The sequence below is a fragment of the Palaemon carinicauda genome, chromosome 21, assembly GCF_036898095.1.
Source record: "Palaemon carinicauda isolate YSFRI2023 chromosome 21, ASM3689809v2, whole genome shotgun sequence".
NCBI classification, from domain to species: Eukaryota; Metazoa; Arthropoda; class Malacostraca; order Decapoda; family Palaemonidae; genus Palaemon; species Palaemon carinicauda.
In genome coordinates, this window is record NC_090745.1 from 16354369 (window position 1) to 16373001 (window position 18633).

Genomic DNA, 18633 nt, shown 5'->3' on the forward strand with positions numbered 1-18633 from the left:
GGAAAAAGGACAAGACGCTAGAAGCGGTCTCGATCCCGATTTCCGAAAAGATAAAGTCTTGTCTGACTTGGTGGAAGGACAATATCAACCTAAGAGAGGGTCTTCCCCTGGCTGTTCAGACTCCCAACCACGTTCTCTTCTCGGACGCATCGGACGTAGGCTAGGGCGCGACACTAGACGGTCGGGAATGCTCAGGACTGTGGAACTCGAGTCAGAGGAGCATGCATATCAACTGCAAGGAGCTGTTGGCAGTACATCTGGCCTTGAAAAGCTTCAAGTCTCTCCTTCGAGGCAAAGTGGTGGAAGTAAACTCGGACAACACCACGGCCTTGGCATACATCTCCAAACAAGGAGGTACCCACTCACTGACGTTGTACGAGATCGCAAGGGACCTGCTCATCTGGTCAAAAGGTCAAGACATCTCCCTAGTAACGAGGTTCATCCAAGGCGACTTGAACGTCATAGCAGATTGTCTCAGTCGGAAAGGGCAAGTAATTCCAACCGAATGGACCCTCCACAAGGATGTGTGCAAGAGACTTTGGGCCACTTGGGGTAAACCATCCATAGATCTCTTTGCAACCTCGCTGACCAAGAGGCTTCCAATCTATTGCTCTCCAGTCCCGGACCCAGCAGCAATACATATAGATGCTTTCCTCCTAGATTGGTCACATCTGGATCTCTATGCATTCCCACCGTTCAAGATTGTCAACAAGGTACTGCAGAAGTTCGCCTCTCACGAAGGGACAAGGTTGACGTTAGTTGCTTCCCTCTGGCCCGCGAGAGAATGGTTCACCGAGATACTTCGATGGTTAGTAGACGTTCCCAGAAGTCTTCCTCTAAGGGTAGACCTTCTACGTCAGCCACACGTAAAGAAGGTACTCCAAAGCCTCCACGCTCTTCGTCTGACTGCCTTCAGACTATCAAAAGACTCTCGAGAGCTAGAGGCTTTTCGAAGGAGGCAGCCAGTGCGATTGCTAGAGCAAGGAGAGCGTCTTCCATTAGAGTCTACCAATCGAAGTGGGAAGTCTTCCGAGACTGGTGCAAGTCAGTTTCTGTATCCTCGACCAGTACCTCTGTAGCTCAAATAGCTGATTTTCTCTTATACCTGAGAAAAGGACGATCCCTTTCAGCTCCCACTATCAAGGGCTACAGAAGCATGTTGGCATCGGTCTTCCGGCATAGAGGCTTAGATCTTTCCAAACATAAAGATCTGCAAGACCTCCTTAAGTCTTTTGAGACCACCAAGGAGCGTCGTTTGGCTACCCCTGGATGGAATTTAGACGTGGTACTAAGATTCCTCATGTCAGACAGGTTGGAGCCGTTACAATCAGCCTCCCTGAAAGATCTCACTCTTAAGACTCTTTTCCTGGTATGCTTAGCCTCGGCTAAAAGAGTCAGTGAGATTCATGCCTTCAGCAAGAACATCGGATTTTCGTCGGAAAAAGCCACTTGTTCGCTGCAACTTGGTTTTCTAGCCAAAAATGAGCTGCCTTCTCGGCCTTGGCCTAAATCTTTCGATATTCCCAGCTTATCGGAGATCGTAGGCAATGAACTAGAAAGAGTCTTATGCCCTGTTAGAGCTCTTAAGTTCTATTTAAAGCGTACTAAACCTTTACGAGGCCAATCTGAAGCTTTATGGTGTTCAGTTAAGAAACCATCCTTGCCTATGTCAAAGAATGCTTGGTCAGACTTTATCAGATTGTTAATACGAGAAGCTCATTCACATCTGAGTGAGGAAGACCGAACTTTGCTTAAGGTGAAGACGCACGAAGTTAGAGCTGTAACAACTTCCGTGGCCTTTAAGCAAAATATATCTCTGCAAAGTATAATGGACGCAACCTATTGGAGAAGCAAGTCAGTGTTCGCGTCATTTTACTTGAAAGATGTCCAGTCTCTTTACGAGAACTGCTACACACTGGGACCATTCGTAGCAGCGAGTGCAGTAGTGGGTGAGGGCTCAACCACTACAATTCCCTAATTCCATATCCTTTTAATCTGTCTCTTGAAATGTTGTTTTTTTTGGGTTGTCCGGAAGGCTAAGAAGCCTTTCGCATCCTGGTTGATTTGGCGGGTGGTCAAAGTCATTTCTTGAGAGCGCCTAGATTAGGGGTTTGATGAGGTCCTGTTGTATGGGTTGCAACCCTTGATACTTCAGCTCCTAGGAGTCGATCAGCATCCTAAGAGGATCGCGAGGCTCCGTAAGGAAGACGTACTTAAAAGGCAGAGTAATTGTTCAAGTCGACTTCCTTACCAGGTACCTATTTATTTTGTTTTTGTTATTTTGATAACTTCTAAAATGAAATAAAAAACTCTTAGCTCATAAAATGTAAACATATATTACTGGTCTCTACCCACCATCCTGGGTGTGAATCAGCTATATATTCACCGGCTAAGTTAAATATTTAAAAATGATATTTTAATTATAAAATAAATTTTTGAATATACTTACCCGGTGAATATATAAATTAAATGACCCTCCCTTCCTCCCCAATAGAGACGCAGTGGGACGAGGAGAAAATTGAGTCTTTGTTTACATAAGAGCTGGGTATCTGGTCGACAGATGGCGCTGTTGGGCACACCCGCAACCTGTGTAGCGATCGCTGGCGAGTTTTTTCCGTAGAGTTTGTCTGTCGAGCAACAGAGTTGCAGCTATATATTCACCGGGTAAGTATATTCAAAAATTTATTTTATAATTAAAATATCATTTTTTAGAATTCCTTAGTAGTCCATTTATCCAATCTGTTAAGTATCCCCCAGTTGAGGGAGTCTTTGGATTTACTAATGGTACAGAGCCTATGGCACTATCGAAGGCTAGAGAAAATTAGTTGAATTTTAGGGTGACTTTCTAGAAGAGCTGCACACCCTAGCTTAAGAGCTACTTGAGAGTTACAGTAGTTATGAGCATAGTTGAGGTTTTGAGGTGTGGTATGCTTATTGATGTTAAATGTGTGAGGAAAGAGTAGAGTGTGCAAGGATTATGCCTGCCTATTCGGTAAATGTGTAGGCAAAGAAAAGGGCTGTAATTAGATAATGCTCCAATGCCAAACTAATAGGCCAGTCCTTGAAGCATCCTATAACTCTCTAGAGGTAATATTTCAAATGTTGGCTGGTGCCTTGACCAAAGTACTACTAAAACAACTACGACACTGAGTGACTGATGTCGAGTGTAAGTGGGCTCATTCTATAACTGATAATCAGCATAGAGAAAAACATTGGAAATTCTTCATCTTTTGACTTTACTGTAGTGTTCTATTCTTGGCTAACACTGCTGTGTTCAGTGCAGTATCAAATGATTAAATTAAGATGATTTTTTTTATTTTTGTTTATGGTACCAATGTAATTTAAAATTTTATTTTGCTCATATCTCCATTTTTAGGTTGTAAGTGCAGCAAAAAAGCTTCTTTCTCATCTTGATAGTGTTGCATATGATACTGATGAGAATCTGCAAATAGGTCGAGTCTTCCTTCTTTGTGCCCCAGATCTCTGTGATGTTTACAAAATCTACTGCTCAAACCACAATGTTGCAGCTGAGCCTTTGCTTAAAAAGGTTTGTTATGGCTTGTCTTTCCATAGATTTTTTTTGAGTGTTTGTTAGCATAAATCTAATATATGCTAACTCATAAGTGTGTGAAATACTGTTTTGTTTTGGTTAATAAATGTGTTTTGTTAGTAAAATTGGTCCTTTTATATAAATGACTGTATATTAATGGTTCAGTTTATTATTCTGAGAGAGGCAGTGATATTGTGAGTGATAATACTCTTCATTGAGGGCCTCATCAAAATATGTTAGTTGAGAGTTTTGTGTTTTTTATAATGTTCATTGTTAGGTTCATTAAAGTCTGAAGTTGCTGCCCCATATTTTTGCTTTTTTATACTACAGTATACTGTATTGTTAAACTTTGATTATGCTAACAGGAATCTTTGACTTTAGATAAATACCTGAGTATTAATCTAACTGCAGTTTATTTACTAAATGAAGAGCCTTATCAGTGATCTTTTCTTCATGTCAGGTAACTAAGACCATGTTTTTTTAATTATCAGTATGCACAAGAGCCTGATCCTGCAGCATTTCTTCAGTGGGTGTTGAGCGAATTACAGCAACACAAAATACAGCTGATGGATATGAGATCTGTTCTCATAAAACCTGTGCAGAGGGTTTTGAAGTAAGTATGCTTACAGTGTTTTAGTTTCTTTAAGAATTATTAGATTAGATTGTATACAGTAAGTTCTAGGTTTTGGGATGTTTGAATTCAGAATTGTTTTGAATTTCTTGAGAGAGGAATTTTAAGATTTGTTGCATAGAGTTGACCTTGTGTATAAGATTGTTTGGCAAATGTTTTTTATGCATGTACAACATTCGCTCCAAAGATTTAATGAATTCAGATGATTTTTTATGCTATACTGTAATAGATTTACATGGTAAGCTATGTAAGTAAAGTACACCAAAGTCTTAAACAATAATACAATAAGCTCCCATAGAAAATTGTAATTATGACCTGAAAAATTCTGCAGTTTTCAATATTAATCTTACCCGATAATCATGTAGCTGTCAACTCTGTTGCCGACAGAAATCTACGGTCGGGATACGCCAGCGATCGCTATACAGGTTGGGGTGAACACCACAGCGCCATCTGTGGTCAGGTACTCCAGTACTTCTTGTCAACACCACCTCAATTTTTCCTCTGTCGTGCCTCCGGCTAGACCTACATGGATACGCTGTTGATTCTGGAGTTTTTGCTCACGATTTGGTGATGTATTTGCTCTAGAGTTTAGCCTTCGCTATTCAGGAAGCTTTATCATTAGCTTAGCAAGTTTTTGGAATTAATTTGATTTAATTTTTTATTTAATTTTGGTGACGAAGAGAGTATGAACTCTCTTTCACTTTTAATGGCCGACCCTTCCCTTAGACGGAAGTGTTGGTGTCGAAGAGAGTATAGACTCTCTTTCTTAATTTTGCTTAACAAAAGTTATAGATTTATTTTATATCTCTCCGCCTTTTATAGGCCTCTTCGATTAACTTCCTTTTATTATAAACTTATTAAAATTAATTTTTATATTTGTTTATATTCGACCTTTCCTAATAGTAGGCGGTCTTTTCTTGGAACCGAAGTTAATTAACATTGAGCCCGTCATTTCGTTTTTACCTGTTAACATATTATGCTATTTTAATGTTTTTGAAAGAATTTCTTTGATAGTCTCGTACTGTTTTCAAAGTTGAACTAACGTTTTGTTTTGTCTCTGCAGTTGTTGACGTTCAGAACGTTCAACTTGCGCTCTATCGTTAAGATAGAGAGAGAGTATTCACGGTGTCACGTTGCAGTAAGAGTAGAACGATTCTATCGTTTTGTTCATTCTTTCTTAGCTTAAATGGTTTTAATTCTAATAAAGGAACTTTTTATTTGGGAAATCTTTCAGTTTTTTTTCCTTTAACAATAATATGTTTTAACGATATATATAATTGGGCTCATCTCTCAGGTTCTAAGTCAAGAGAGAGAGAGAGAGAGATAGTGACGGAGGGAGAGAGAGGAGGATAAACGTTTCGTTCAAGCGGGTAACGTTGTTTTCGTTTTTGCTCTTCTCCCTAGTCTCTTTAGGGGAAGAAGGTAAACGTTTCTAGAGTTTTATTCTTGTTCTCAGGCTTTATGCGGTGAGAGATTTTAAACGTAGTTTATTTGATCTAGTGTTTAGTCTCTTTTCCAGCCACTGAATTCTTTATCTTTCATTATGTTTTTCTGTTACATTGTAATACTGTTTTCGCAATTACTGACTTTTAATGAAGGATAGAATTGCGTGTTTCAGGTACAAACCACTTAAAGTTTCGAGTTCAGTGAAATAAGTGCAAACAGAAAATCAAAAGTGATAAAGTGATAAGCGCAAAGTGTTACAGTGTTGCGTTCGAGGGTTCGTCTGTTCGTGCCAGTTGTTCGCCTAGTCTGGGACCTCTTACAAGCTCCCAAGCAGGGGAGAAGTAACGTCGAAGGACTTATGGGTTCATCAGGCCTTGATCGACGAACAGACGTTTCCCTCCGTGGTTTCGGGTGTAACCAACTCACATAGCCGACGTGATCACCCCACCCACACAAGGACGAGAGAGCCCTTTTATTCCTCGTCTGCGGAAGAGGTTTCTCGCAGAAACCATGGACCAAATCTTGCAGCTTTTAAGTGCAAGTCGGTCCCTTCCGCGCAAGTCCAACTCCTAGGTGGTGCCATTAGCACTGGGTCAGTTCGGACTTGCTGCAGTACGACAACTGCACACCTCCCAGAGAGGCAAGGTGGTATCGCAACAGGCAGTAACTCCGTCTGTTGCCGCACCAGCTGTTTTAGACCCTCAGTCTCAACGGACAGTAGCTCCGTTTGTTGTTGTCTTTCTTAAACTCTAGTGGTCTATGCTGCAGACAATGCAGTGTCAGCTTGCGGTGTTGATGCAGGAGTTTCAGGCAGAGAAGGTTAGCACACCTCCTCCTGCGAGCGCTCCTCCACCTCTGCGCAGTCCACCCTGCCAGACGTATGATGTTGAGGCTCCTCCTGCCTCCATGCGTGAGCTGCCGCATTGGGAGTTGCCAGGTACCAGCGCTATGCAGCAACCTCCACTTTCCTTGAGGCAGGAGCCTCATGCTATGCGGCAACCGCCTCAACTCTTGAGGCAAGAGCCTCAACTCTTGAGGCAAGAACCTCAACTCTTGAGGCAAGAGCCTCAACTCTTGAGGCAAGAACCTCAACTCTTGAGGCAAGAGCCTCAACTCTTGAGGCAAGAACCTCAACTCTTGAGGCAAGAGCCTCAACTCTTGAGGCAAGAACCTCAACTCTTGAGGCAAGAACCTCAACTCTTGAGGCAAGAGCCTCAACTCTTGAGGCAAGAACCTCAACTCTTGAGGCAAGAACCTCAACTCTTGAGGCAAGAGCCTCAACTCTTGAGGCAAGAGCCTCTCTCTGCGCAGCCACCTCCTCAACCCTTGAGGCAGACGCAACTCTTGAGGCAGGAACCTCATGCTATGAGGCAGCCGCCTCAACGCATGCAGCAACCGCATTCTTCACAGCATGAGCCTCTCTCTGCGCAGCTACCTCCTCAACCCTTGAGGCAGACGCAACTCTTGAGGCAGGAACCTCACAGGAGCCTCATGCTATGCGGCATCCTCCTCAAACCATGAGGCAGGAGCCTCATGCTATGCGGCATCCTCCTCAACCCATGAGGCAGGAGCCTCATGCTATGCGGCAACCTCCTCTACCCATGAGGCAGCCTCATGCTATGCGGCATCCTCCTCAACCCATGAGGCAGGAGCCTCATGCTATGCGGCATCCTCCTCAACCCATGAGGCAGGAGTCTCATGCTATGAGGAGCCTCATGCTATGCGGCATCCTCCTCAAACCATGAGGCAGGAGCCTCATGCTATGCGGCAACCGCCTCAACCCATGAGGCAGGAGCCTCATACTATGCGGCATCCTCCTCAACGCATGCGGCATGAACCTCATCCCTTGCAGCATGAGCCTCATCCCATGCAGCATGAGCCTCATACCATGCAGCATGAGCCTCATCCCATGCAGCATGAGCCTCATCCCATGCAGCATAAGCCGCACGCCATGCAACATGCTCTGCTTACCTTACAGCATGCTCTGCATACAGCATGCTCTGCATACCTTACCGCATGCTCCTCAGTCACACATCTTTGGTTGTTGCCAACTCACTAGACTGTCAAGCAGTTTCATAACGTTGCCTTCTAGTCTGCTGCTTTTGCACCAGTGAAACCCTCACTGAGAGAACTTAGCTTTTCTCGGATATGGTTCCTGTAGATGAGAAAGTGCTATTCTCCCTCCTTCTGATATTCCCTTGAGGACTCTGTCATTTGGAGAGGAGCCTTTAGCTGCTTAGCCTCCTATGGACTTTTATTTAAGCATAACATGCTTCCAGGGAGGGTAATGGTTCCACTTCAGTCGCTAACCCCGTCTGTTACCACACCTGCTCCCATAGACCTTGAGCTTTGTTGCAAGACATGCAGTCCAAGCTTAGTCCTTGTTAGAGGATTTTTTTGTTTACGGAGTCAGTGTGTCACTGGGAAGACGTTCAACAACCAGCAGAAGTGACTTGTTGTGACGCAGTGCGGCAACCTCAGCAACCCGATAAGGAGTTGTCTGTACGACCCAGACAGTCTAGACAGCTTCGGGTTGTCGCTGTACTCCCTCGCTTCCCCATGGTTGACAGTTCACAGACTGTGCAGCAGTACCATGATCTTGTGTCCGGCTCCGTCAGACGACTAGCTTTTAAGAGCTCCCACAAGTCGTCGCTGTCTGGAGATTCTCAGATGGACTATGGATCTGACCAAGGAACTGGGCCTCCTGGTCAATTTTGAGGAGTCCCAGCTCGTCCCATCCCAGACCATTGTCTACCTGGGTATGGATCTTCAGAGTCGAGCTTTTCGGGCTTTTCCGTCGGCCCCAAGGATCTACTAAGCCCTAGATTGCATCCAGAGCATGCTGAGAAGGAACCGATGCTCAGTCAGGTAGTGGATGAGTCTAACAGGGACACTTTCATCGCTGGCCCTGTTCATCGAGTTAGGGAGACGCCACCTCCGCCCCCTTCAGTATCATCTAGCGGCTCACTGGATAAAGGACATGACGCTAGAGACGATCTCAGTTCCTGTTTCCGAAGAGAGGAGGTCTACTCTCACGTGGTGAAAGAACAGCTTTCTTCTCAAGGAAGTCTACCTTTGGCTGTTCAGAAACCCGACCGCCGTCTCTTCTCTGACGCATCAGACACGGGCTGGGGTGCGACTTTGGACGGACAGGAATGCTCGGGAACATGGAATCAGGAGCTAAGGACACTTCACATCTATTGCAAGGAGCTGTTGGCGGTTCATCTGGCCTTGATAAACTTCAAGTCCCTCCAGCTTAACAAGGTGGTGGAGGTGGACTCTGACAACACCACAGCCTTGGCTTACATCTCCAAGCAGGGAGGGACTCATTCGTGGAAGTTGTTCTAGATCGCAAGGGACCTCCTCATCTGGTTAAAAGATCGAAAGCTCACGCTGGTAACGAGGTTCATTCAGGGCGATATGAATGTCAGGGCAGATCGCCTTAGCCGGAAGGGTCAGGTCATCCCCACAGAGTGGACCCTTCACAAGAATGTTTGCAGCAGACTTTGGGCCCTGTGGGGTCAGCCAACCATAGATCTGTTCGCTACCTCGATAACCTAGAGACTCCCGTTGTATTGTTCTCCGATTCCAGACCCAGCAGCAGTTCACGTGGATGCTTTTCTGCTGGATTGGTCCCATCTCGACCTGTATGCATTCCCGCCGTTCAAGATTGTCAACAGGGTACTTCAGAAGTTCGCCTCTCGCAAAGGGACACGGCTGACGTTGGTTGGCTCCGCTCTGGCCCGCGAGAGAATGGTTCATAGAGGTACTGCAATGGCTGGTCGACATTCCCAGGACTCTTCCTCTAGGAGTGGACCTTCTACGTCTACCTCACGTAAAGAAGGTACATCCAAACCTCCACGCTCTTCGTCTGACTGCCTTCAGACTTTCGAAAGACTCTCAAGAGCTAGGGGCTTTTCGAAGGAGGCAGCCAGAGCGATTGCCAGAGCAAGGAGGACATCCACTCTCAGAGTCTATCAGTCTAAAGGGGAAGTCTTCCGAAGCTGGTACAAGGCCAATGCAGTTTCCTCATCCAGTACCACTGTAACCCAGATTGCTGACTTCCTGTTACATCTAAGGAACGTAAGATCCCTTTCAGCTCCTACGATTAAGGGTTACAGAAGTATGTTGGCAGCGGTTTTCTGCCACAGAGGCTTGGATCTTTCCACCAACAAAGATCTACAGGACCTCCTTAGGTCTTTTGAGACCTCAAAGGAACGTCGGTTGTCCACTCCAGGCTGGAATCTAGACGTGGTCCTAAGGTTCCTTATGTCATCAAGATTTGAACCTCTCCAATCAGCCTCTTTTAAGGACCTCACATTAAAAACTCTTTTCCTCGTGTGCTTGACAACAGCTAAAAGAGTAAGTGAGATCCACGCCTTCAGCAGGAACATAGTTTTCACATCTGAAACGGCTACATGTTCCTTGCAGCTCGGTTTTTTTGCTAAAACGAGCTTCCTTCACGTCCTTGGCCTAAGTCGTTCGAGATCCCAAGCCTATCCAACTTGGTGGGGGACGAACTGGAGAGAGTACTTTGCCCAGTTAGAGCTCTTAGGTACTATCTAAAAAGGTCATAACCTTTACGAGGACAATCAGAAGCCTTATGGTGTGCTATCAAGAAGCCTTCTCTTCCAAGGTCTAAGAACTCAGTTTCTTACCTATTCAGGCTCCTGATTAGGGAAGCACATTCTCATCTGAAGGAAGAAGACCTTGCTTTGCTGAAGGTAAGGACACATGAAGTGAGAGCTGTGGCTACTTCAGTGGCCCTCAAACAGAACCGTTCTCTGCAGAGTGTTATGGATGCAACCTATTGGAGAAGCAAGTCAGTGTTCGCATCATTCTATCTCAAAGATGTCCAGTCTCTTTACGAGAACTGCTACACCCTGGGACCATTCGTAGCAACGAATGCAGTAGTAGGCGGGGGCTCAGCCACTACATTCCCATAATCCCATAACCTTTTTAACCTTTCTCTTGAATACTTTTTATGGGTTGTACGGTCGGCTAAGAAGCCTTCCACATCCTTGTTGATTTGGCGGGTGGTCAATTCTTTCTTGAGAAGCGCCGAGGTTAAAGGTTGTGATGAGGTCCTTTAGTATGGGTTGCAGCCCTTTATACTTCAGCACCTAAGAGTCGTTCAGCATCCTAAGAGGACCGCTACGCTCAGTAAGGAAGACGTACTTAATAAAGGCAGAGTAATGGTTCAAGTCGTCTTCCTTACCAGGTACTTATTTATTTTATGTTATTTTTGAATAACTAATAAAATAAAATACGGGATACTTAGCTTCTTTGTTAACATGTATGCTGGTCTCCACCCACCACCCTGGGTGTGAATCAGCTACATGATTATCGGGTAAGATTAATATTGAAAAATGTTATTTTCATTAGTAAAATAAATTTTTGAATATACTTACCCGATAATCATGATTTAATTGACCCACCCTTCCTCCCCATAGAGAACCAGTGGACCGAGGAAAAAATTGAGGTGGTGTTGACAAGAAGTACTGGAGTACCTGACCACAGATGGCGCTGTAGTGTTCACCCCAACCTGTATAGCGATCGCTGGTGTATCCCGACCGTAGATTTCTGTCGGCAACAGAGTTGACAGCTACATGATTATCGGGTAAGTATATTCAAAAATTTATTTTACTAATGAAAATAACATTTTTCACTAAATTCTATTAATTTAATATATCAAGAACACAATTTAAAGAAATTTGTATGAATTTAAAACAAAGCTGATAATGTGAAAGCAAAACTGACTGAAAATACCAATAAGGCTCTTGTGGAATTACAACATGAATAGACCTGAACCTCCCACAGCCCAACATGAAAAAATTAATTATAAACTGATCGTGTGTCTCTGGAGAAAGTGATGAGTATAATTGTTAATGGCTGCCAAGATTGCACACATTGAGGCAAATATTTATTTTTTTTTATTTGACATGGTGCTTTGTTTGCTATTCTTAATGAAATACAGGGTATTCATTCATGTAAGAGGTCAGAAAAACATTTTAGTAGGCTTTATGGGAAGAAGGATTTGTTTATGTAATCTTTTTCTTTTTTCAAAATGTTAGATATTTTTCTGTACAATTTATTACAATAGAATACAGCCAATTTGTGTACTCAAGGGCTCCTGGTCCTAGCTGCGTGTATTCTTTGGGTACACGTAGCGCGTATTCTTTGGATACATGCAGTGCGTATTCTTTGGGTACACGTAGCGCGTTTCCTGAAGGTTTCCATCCTCCTCCAAGATTCAGTGACATAGTTCCTCAGGGTTCTCGCCACTATGATCTCCGTGGGTCGCTCAGCCTGGAGTCAGCTCCGTGGTAGCTCCTCCCCCTGGGTTTCCTCCTCTTGCTCCAGCTCATTCACTTGTGCCGCACAACAGACCAGCGTCGCGTGACATGGTACCGTCTCGTGACGGAGCAATGTCACGTGACATAGCAGAGTCACGTGACACGCGACAGAGATAGTTCTCGTGATTTTACTTTCGCAGAACCTGTCTCGCCTTGCCCTGGTGGTTGCTTCATCCCCGGACAAAATTCCCTCATTGTTTGTTGCTGCAGAAGGTTTCCCTCTCCAGGGTAAACCTACAGCCGGGAGAGATTCCCACCAACCTCTCCAGTATCACCTATGCAATAATGCCCAGACCCTCTCCCCAAGGGGACGCCTGTGCCAATCTTGCTTACAGGTAAGCCACTTAAAGGTAAGAAGGCTAAGAATCCTTCAGAGGTTCCTAAGCCCATTGATCTGTGCCGTCCTAAGGACCTCCCTCCCAGCTCATCAGGAGCCCGCGACCCCCTATGGCTGCGAGTATTATTTGACTTAATGCAGCAAGCCGTGACAAGGATCACCCCGTTACCTGTCCGTAGGAGGCCCTCCTAAGATTCATTTGTTACCACCTCTCATTCCCGGTGCCCCTCCTCCATCTGACCCTAGGAGGAGTTCTGAGGACTCCGTCCCGGCGGTTCCCCCTCGCAAGGAGAAGCCCATCTCTCCTCTCAAGAGGCCTCGTGAAGAGAGCACGCCAGAACTGCTATGTAGCCCTTTGCAGTTCAAGGTCCCACAGGCCAAACTGAAAGGGAAGAGGAAGAGGATTTGTCCTTCTCCCCTAAGAAGGACAGGGCAGTTTGCTACAGAGACTCTTTCTGTCCCTCCCCGGTCGAGGTAGTGCTTAAGGAGTCACGTCATCCGACCCAGTGTGACGTGGCTCCTCCTGCTGTGGATTTCCATCCATCCCGCAGACCAGCTGAGCCTGTAAGGCCCTCGCTGATGGAGGAACTCCTGCCTCAGCGCAGGGAATCCAAGGATTTATTTACCATCCCAAAATCCTCAGCTAGACTTTCCCCACCTCTGTCTGAGAGGCATAGGGAAGCAAGCACGTCTACGGAAGTTGCCCTGTCCCCGGCTTATCCTGACAACCATTTTGGACAAACTCCGGGGTCCTACGGGTGAAAGGTTGGAATTGGAAGGGCAAAGAGATCTTGAGGATGATGCTTTGCCAGCTGCCACTACCCCTAGGCTAATGGAAGATGAACGGAAGGAGTCCGAACATGCCCTCTAGCAGGTGCTATCCTCCCTTCGCTCCATCATTGGGCTGCAAGCTCCTCCCTCCTCCGTATGCGTTTTTGAGGAGGCACTACGAAATTCTCGGTGAGTCTCCCTACTTTGCCTCTTGACCACTCCATAGAGGCACTCTCGAAGGGCATGCCCATTGAGAAGCTTACGGGACCGCCTGTTTCGTTCTCAGCCTCCGAGATACTCAATCAGGAGAAAGTCGGTAAGTATGCCATACAGGCTACTTCGTGGCTCGACTTCTGGTTAGGTTCTTTAGGACAACTGATCCGTTCCCAGGCCTGTTCTCGCGAGTCCACCAGGAAGTCTATGGAGATTTTGTCTGGTACTCGGGCCATGGAGTTCCTCTCCTATCAAGTGATGAACCTCTGGGCCAATGCCATCTTGAAGAGAAGGGATGCCATCATAAGAAGATTCTATAGGCAACTCCCTTAGGCTGATATGGCGAAACTCAGGAACGCTCTTTTTGAAGGTAGCTCTCTTTTTAATCACGAAGCCTTCGAGCGGGTGGCAGAGAAGTGGAGGAAGTCCAGCCAGGACTCCCTCATTCAGAAGGCCTTAATAGCCAGGCGCCTGAAATCCCAATGGAATCAGACCATCAATTCCAGTGAGTGTCTAGTCTGCATTGGACAAGAGGAATGGTCGGATCTCAGATGATGGCTGGCAGATCCAAACGTCCGCAAAGGGGTTGATGTTCTTGTTCCTCCCCCAGAATTGATGCTCTTTTCGGATGCATCAAAAGAAGAGTGGGCTGCTCACTTGCTGCACCACAACATCTCCGGCCGATGATCCGAATCAGAAAGGTACCTGCACATAAATCTATTAGAGATAAGAGCAGCCTTCTTAGCCCTCAAATAGTTCCACCAGTTCCTGGCGTGGCACTCCGTAGTATTGATGAGCGACAATACTGTACCTCTGTAGTGGCTTATCTAAACAAGCAAGGGAGTACCTTTTTGCAGCTGCTGTGCCATCTAGTAGTAGAGATACTCATACTCAAATGGGCAGAAGACAACTCGGTAACCTTATCGGATCGCTTCATTCCAAGCAAACGCAGTGTTCTGGCAGACAATCTGAGCAGAGCGACTCAGATACTGGGCACCGAGTGGTCTTTGAATCCTCTTGTAGCCAACAAAGTCCTGACTTAGTGGGGTTCCCCGTCTGGATCTGTTCGCAACGGCCCTGAACTTCAGCCTTCCGTTATACTGCTCCCCAGTCCCGGATCCCCAAGATCTTTAGCAAGATGCTTTCTAACAACAGTGGGTAAACCTAGAAGTGTACACGGTACCCCCGTTCTCTCTGATGAGAGAAGTCCTGAATCAGGTCTGAGCAAGGAGATACCTACGAATGACTCTGATAGCTGCACTATGGCATCATGTAGAGTGGTTCCTGGACCTCCTGAAACTCCTCATGGAGATTCCAAGGGAACTCCCTCCACGGCACGACCTGCTCAAACAACCCCGTGCCAACATTTACCACAAAACCATAGTTTCACTTTGGCTTCATGCATGGAGACTGTCCAGCACCTCACACAGAGAGGCTGAAAAGAATGGCTGGACACCTCAGACGATCCACAGAGGCAGTCTACCAGGCAAAGTGTCAGTTTTCTGTGGTTGGTATCTTGGAAGGTGTATCTCTCCCCTCTATTCCTCTGTTCCAACTGTAGCGGAGTTCCTGGTACACCTTCAGGAAGAAATGCTTTTCTCGGTTTCGACAGTCAAAGGCTACTGCTCAGCCTTGAGTCTTGCATTTAAACTGAAAGGAGTAGATATTTCCTCGTTGGAACTTTCTTTACTCATACGTAGTTATGAGCTTACTTGTCCTCAGTCGGAACTGAGACCTCCTCCTTGGAACATGGTTCAATTCCTTCAGTCTCTGAAGGGGCCCCCTTACAAATCATTACGCCAGGCTTCAGATCTCCACCTTATGTGGAAGACTGTGTTCCTGCTTGCTTTGGCCTCGGCCAAGAGAGTCAGCAAACTGCATAGTCTATCTTTTGACGTCTCCCACTCTACGATATAGGGAAAGGTAATCCTCAGCTACGTCCCTGACTTCATTGCTAAGACTCAAAATCTGGGTGTGCTGGACTTTAGGTTTGGCCCATTCCGGATAGAGAGCCTTTGTTCTGTAACTGGAGATTCAGACCAACTGTTACTCTGTCGAGTGAGGAGTCTAAGGTGTTACTTAAAAAGAACGGTAGCAGCTCGCCCCCGTGTGCAAGCGCTTTTCATTAGCACGGTGAAGGTCAAGAGGAGGGTCACAAGGAATACCATTTCCTCTTGGATTAGGAAAGTGATTGAGAGAGCTCTCAATGTAGACCCTCCTCCATCCAAACAACCCAGAGCTCATGACGTCAGGGGCATTGCAACGTCCCTGGCGTTCGAGAAAAACTACTCTGTGGCGCAGGTACTGCAAGTGGGCGTGTGGAAGCGTCAAACGACCTTCACTGCCCACTACCTGCAAGACGTAACCCACAAGAGCATTGAGATTTTTTCTATTGGTCCTTTGGTGGCTGCACAACAAGTGGTCTAACACCTCAAGCTCCTTGATGGACAAGTAGCAGAGGGTTGAGGTCTAAGGTTACCCGGGTTAGTCTGGGGTGAACGAGTAAGAATAACTGGCTTCTTTCTTCTTTTCACCTTCTCTTCTTCCCCCCTGGGCAAAACAGCTCCACAAGCTTCAGCACAGCTGACCTCACCCTTCTGCAGGTAAAACTAATTTCCTTTGTGCCTCCTAAGTATAGTAATAATGCTTTGTTACGTTCCCAATACCTCTTAGAGGGGGGGGGGGGGTAATTGGGTAAGGCTGAAAAACTCTTAAGTTTGTACTCGAGTTCCCACGTTAAAGAAATACACATTGCTAGTTGCTCTCACACACAAGCTTTTGCAGGCCGCTATCAATGCGTTATCCTATACAGTACCGGTAGGCCTACTTGATTTTAGCAAGGGTAGTGTTCCTACTACTTTCGATCCCAAATTGAAGTAAAGAGAACCCCGGGTCATAGCCAAGGCCAGTTGGTGAGGACTTCCTCCCTCCTAAGAGTAAGTCACCCCTTTAGATAGCGGATTATTTGTATTTGCGCTGGAACGATAACAAATTTGGAAGTAATTTGTATTTTTCCCAGCATACAAACCTGGAGCTATTTTATACAAATTGGCCCTCCACCCTGTCCCCCAAGAAGGCCTGCCAGAAAGCAAAGTGGTTACTCAGCCGAGAGGTGTGAGTTAGCGTGGTAGCCGGGCTACCCCGCCCCCACCCGCTAACTAGTGGATGGGGTAGTTATCCCTCACTGAAATTATCTTGGTTCGTCTTTCAGCTAAGTTGAAAGTAATACCCCTATAAATAGCTCCAGGTTTGTATGCTAGGAAAAATACAAATTACTTCCAAATTTGTTATTTTTATTTAGTCAAAACTTATTAGTGCTGGCAGGATTAAAAAAAAGATAAAGAACACCATTTCCTTTGGCTTTGTGAAACTATTTAAAAAATGCATCCCAATCAGAGAATCCAAATGATTTCTATTACAAACCCGTGAAATCAAAGAAATTGCCTCAAAACTTGCTCTTAAGAAGAACTGTCAGTTTAGCAAGTATTAAAGGCTGGAGTCGAGAATCATCAAACAACCTTTACAGCCCACTATCTACGGAAGTACTTATAACTGCAGATCTTTAGACATGTTTTCACTGGGACCTGTGATGACTGTTCAACAAGTTGTGTAGCATACCAGGCTCTTGCTTAACAAGTTGTGTAGCATACCAGGCTCCTTAAGGGACAAGAAGCATGTTGCCTAAGATAATGGTCGCGACGGTAGACTAGGATAAGAGATAATCTGTCTGGCCATTTTTCCCATTCCCCTCTCTTGGGGTGAAGTGGTCATTCCATTATTTGCTGGATCAGATGTTGATGCAGGTTAGTTTTCACACTGAGCACAGTTCTATAATGAGTCTTCTATTAAAGGGCGTGCATTTGTCCTTTGTCTCACTACTTGCCTCAACCACCCCACAATCCCTAAGTGAAGGTCAAAGTGATTTCTCAGTGTGTTGGCCTGCCAGTAACCCTTGACATACCTTATTAGAATTCCTAACAGCCAAATTCCAGCCTCCTATTAAAGGACTTAGGTTTGTGTAGTTAGGAAAATACAAATATTTTTAAATTTGTGATATTTAGAATATTTTATGCTTAGTGTGTTTTTGTTCTGTAAATATTAATTAAATTTCCAATATAATTTCAGATATCCTTTGTTCCTTGACCGTTTGGTAAGCCAGACTTCTCCAGATCATGTTGATTATGAAGCCTTAGTTGAAGCGAAAACGAAGATGGCGAATGTAGCTAAAGAAATAAATGAATATACCAAAAGACTGGATCTAAGTAAGATGAAATTAGGAATTATTCCATGCTATAACATTATATGGTAGATTTTTGTATTAAATAGTTGATGAAATTTGTGTATTTAAAGTTTAGATATTTTTGTTTTGAAAGTTTCCTTTTGAAACTGTAGTAATTCTATGTTAATTGTTTTGGTGTTATTTATTTGGTGAGAAAATTAAGTTATAATTAGCTTTCTATTTTGTTTCCCACAAATTGGTTTAGATTGTGTAGTTTTATATTTTAAATATTAAACTTAGCCGGTGAATATATAAATAGCTGACGTCTCCGACGGTCGACAGATTCCAAAAACTCGCGAGCGATCGCCATGAAGGCTGCCGGGTGTGCCCACCAGCGCCAACTATCGGCCAGATACCTCATATACTTCTCAACCAAACCAGTTCTTCTCTGTCGGTGTTAAAGACAACACTGGTTCCGCTCGCGCTTGACCTCGAGTTTTCTACCGATTGGTGAAGTACTTGGTTTTGGTTTTATTGCTTTCGCCGTGTTGGATTATTCAATACTATCTTCAAAAGAAATGCTTTTGAAAGGAGAGGAAAAGTTTTTGCCCTTGCTTTTTTAATCTCGCTCTGGTTTTTCCATAGAGAAAAGATGGCCGACCCTTCCCTCAGTGTACGGAAGTGTGTTAAAGGCTTTTAGTAATTATTTTATCACTTTATAAATTATTGTTGATATTTATAGATTTACCTCTATATATTTTATATCTCACCCGCCTTTATTAGGCCTCTTCGATTAGCTTTCCATTTATTCTAAACACCGAGATCAATTTTATGTTTTTGTTTATAAGCGGCCTTTGCCTATTCTTTGTAGGCGGTCCTGACTTGGAAACGAAGTTAAACAACGTTGAGCCCATTCAACTTTTATTTTTGTTTAGATAAAAACAGTTGCTCTGTAAGAGTGATGAGATGAATATTTTTAGAAAATATTTTAAGAAATTTATTCTTTGAATAGTCTTCGTGCTGTTTTTCAAAGATGAACTAACGTTTGGTTTATTTATGCTACGCAGTTTGCGCTCTATCGTTACGATAGAGAAAGAGAGAATCACGGTT

General features: G+C 44.7%; 1 protein-coding gene across 2 annotated transcripts in view; it reads left to right on the forward strand.

The window, feature by feature from the left end:
* Nucleotides 1-18633, forward strand: part of LOC137615189 (dynamin-binding protein-like) — a 228203-nt gene that overhangs the window by 96975 nt on the left and 112595 nt on the right. For both annotated transcript variants that reach the window (XM_068344831.1, XM_068344832.1), the window contains exons 10-12: nucleotides 3377-3547; nucleotides 4042-4163; nucleotides 17430-17566. In XM_068344831.1, the coding sequence (XP_068200932.1) occupies nucleotides 3377-3547; nucleotides 4042-4163; nucleotides 17430-17566 (430 nt within the window). The remainder of the gene's footprint in view (nucleotides 1-3376; nucleotides 3548-4041; nucleotides 4164-17429; nucleotides 17567-18633) is intronic.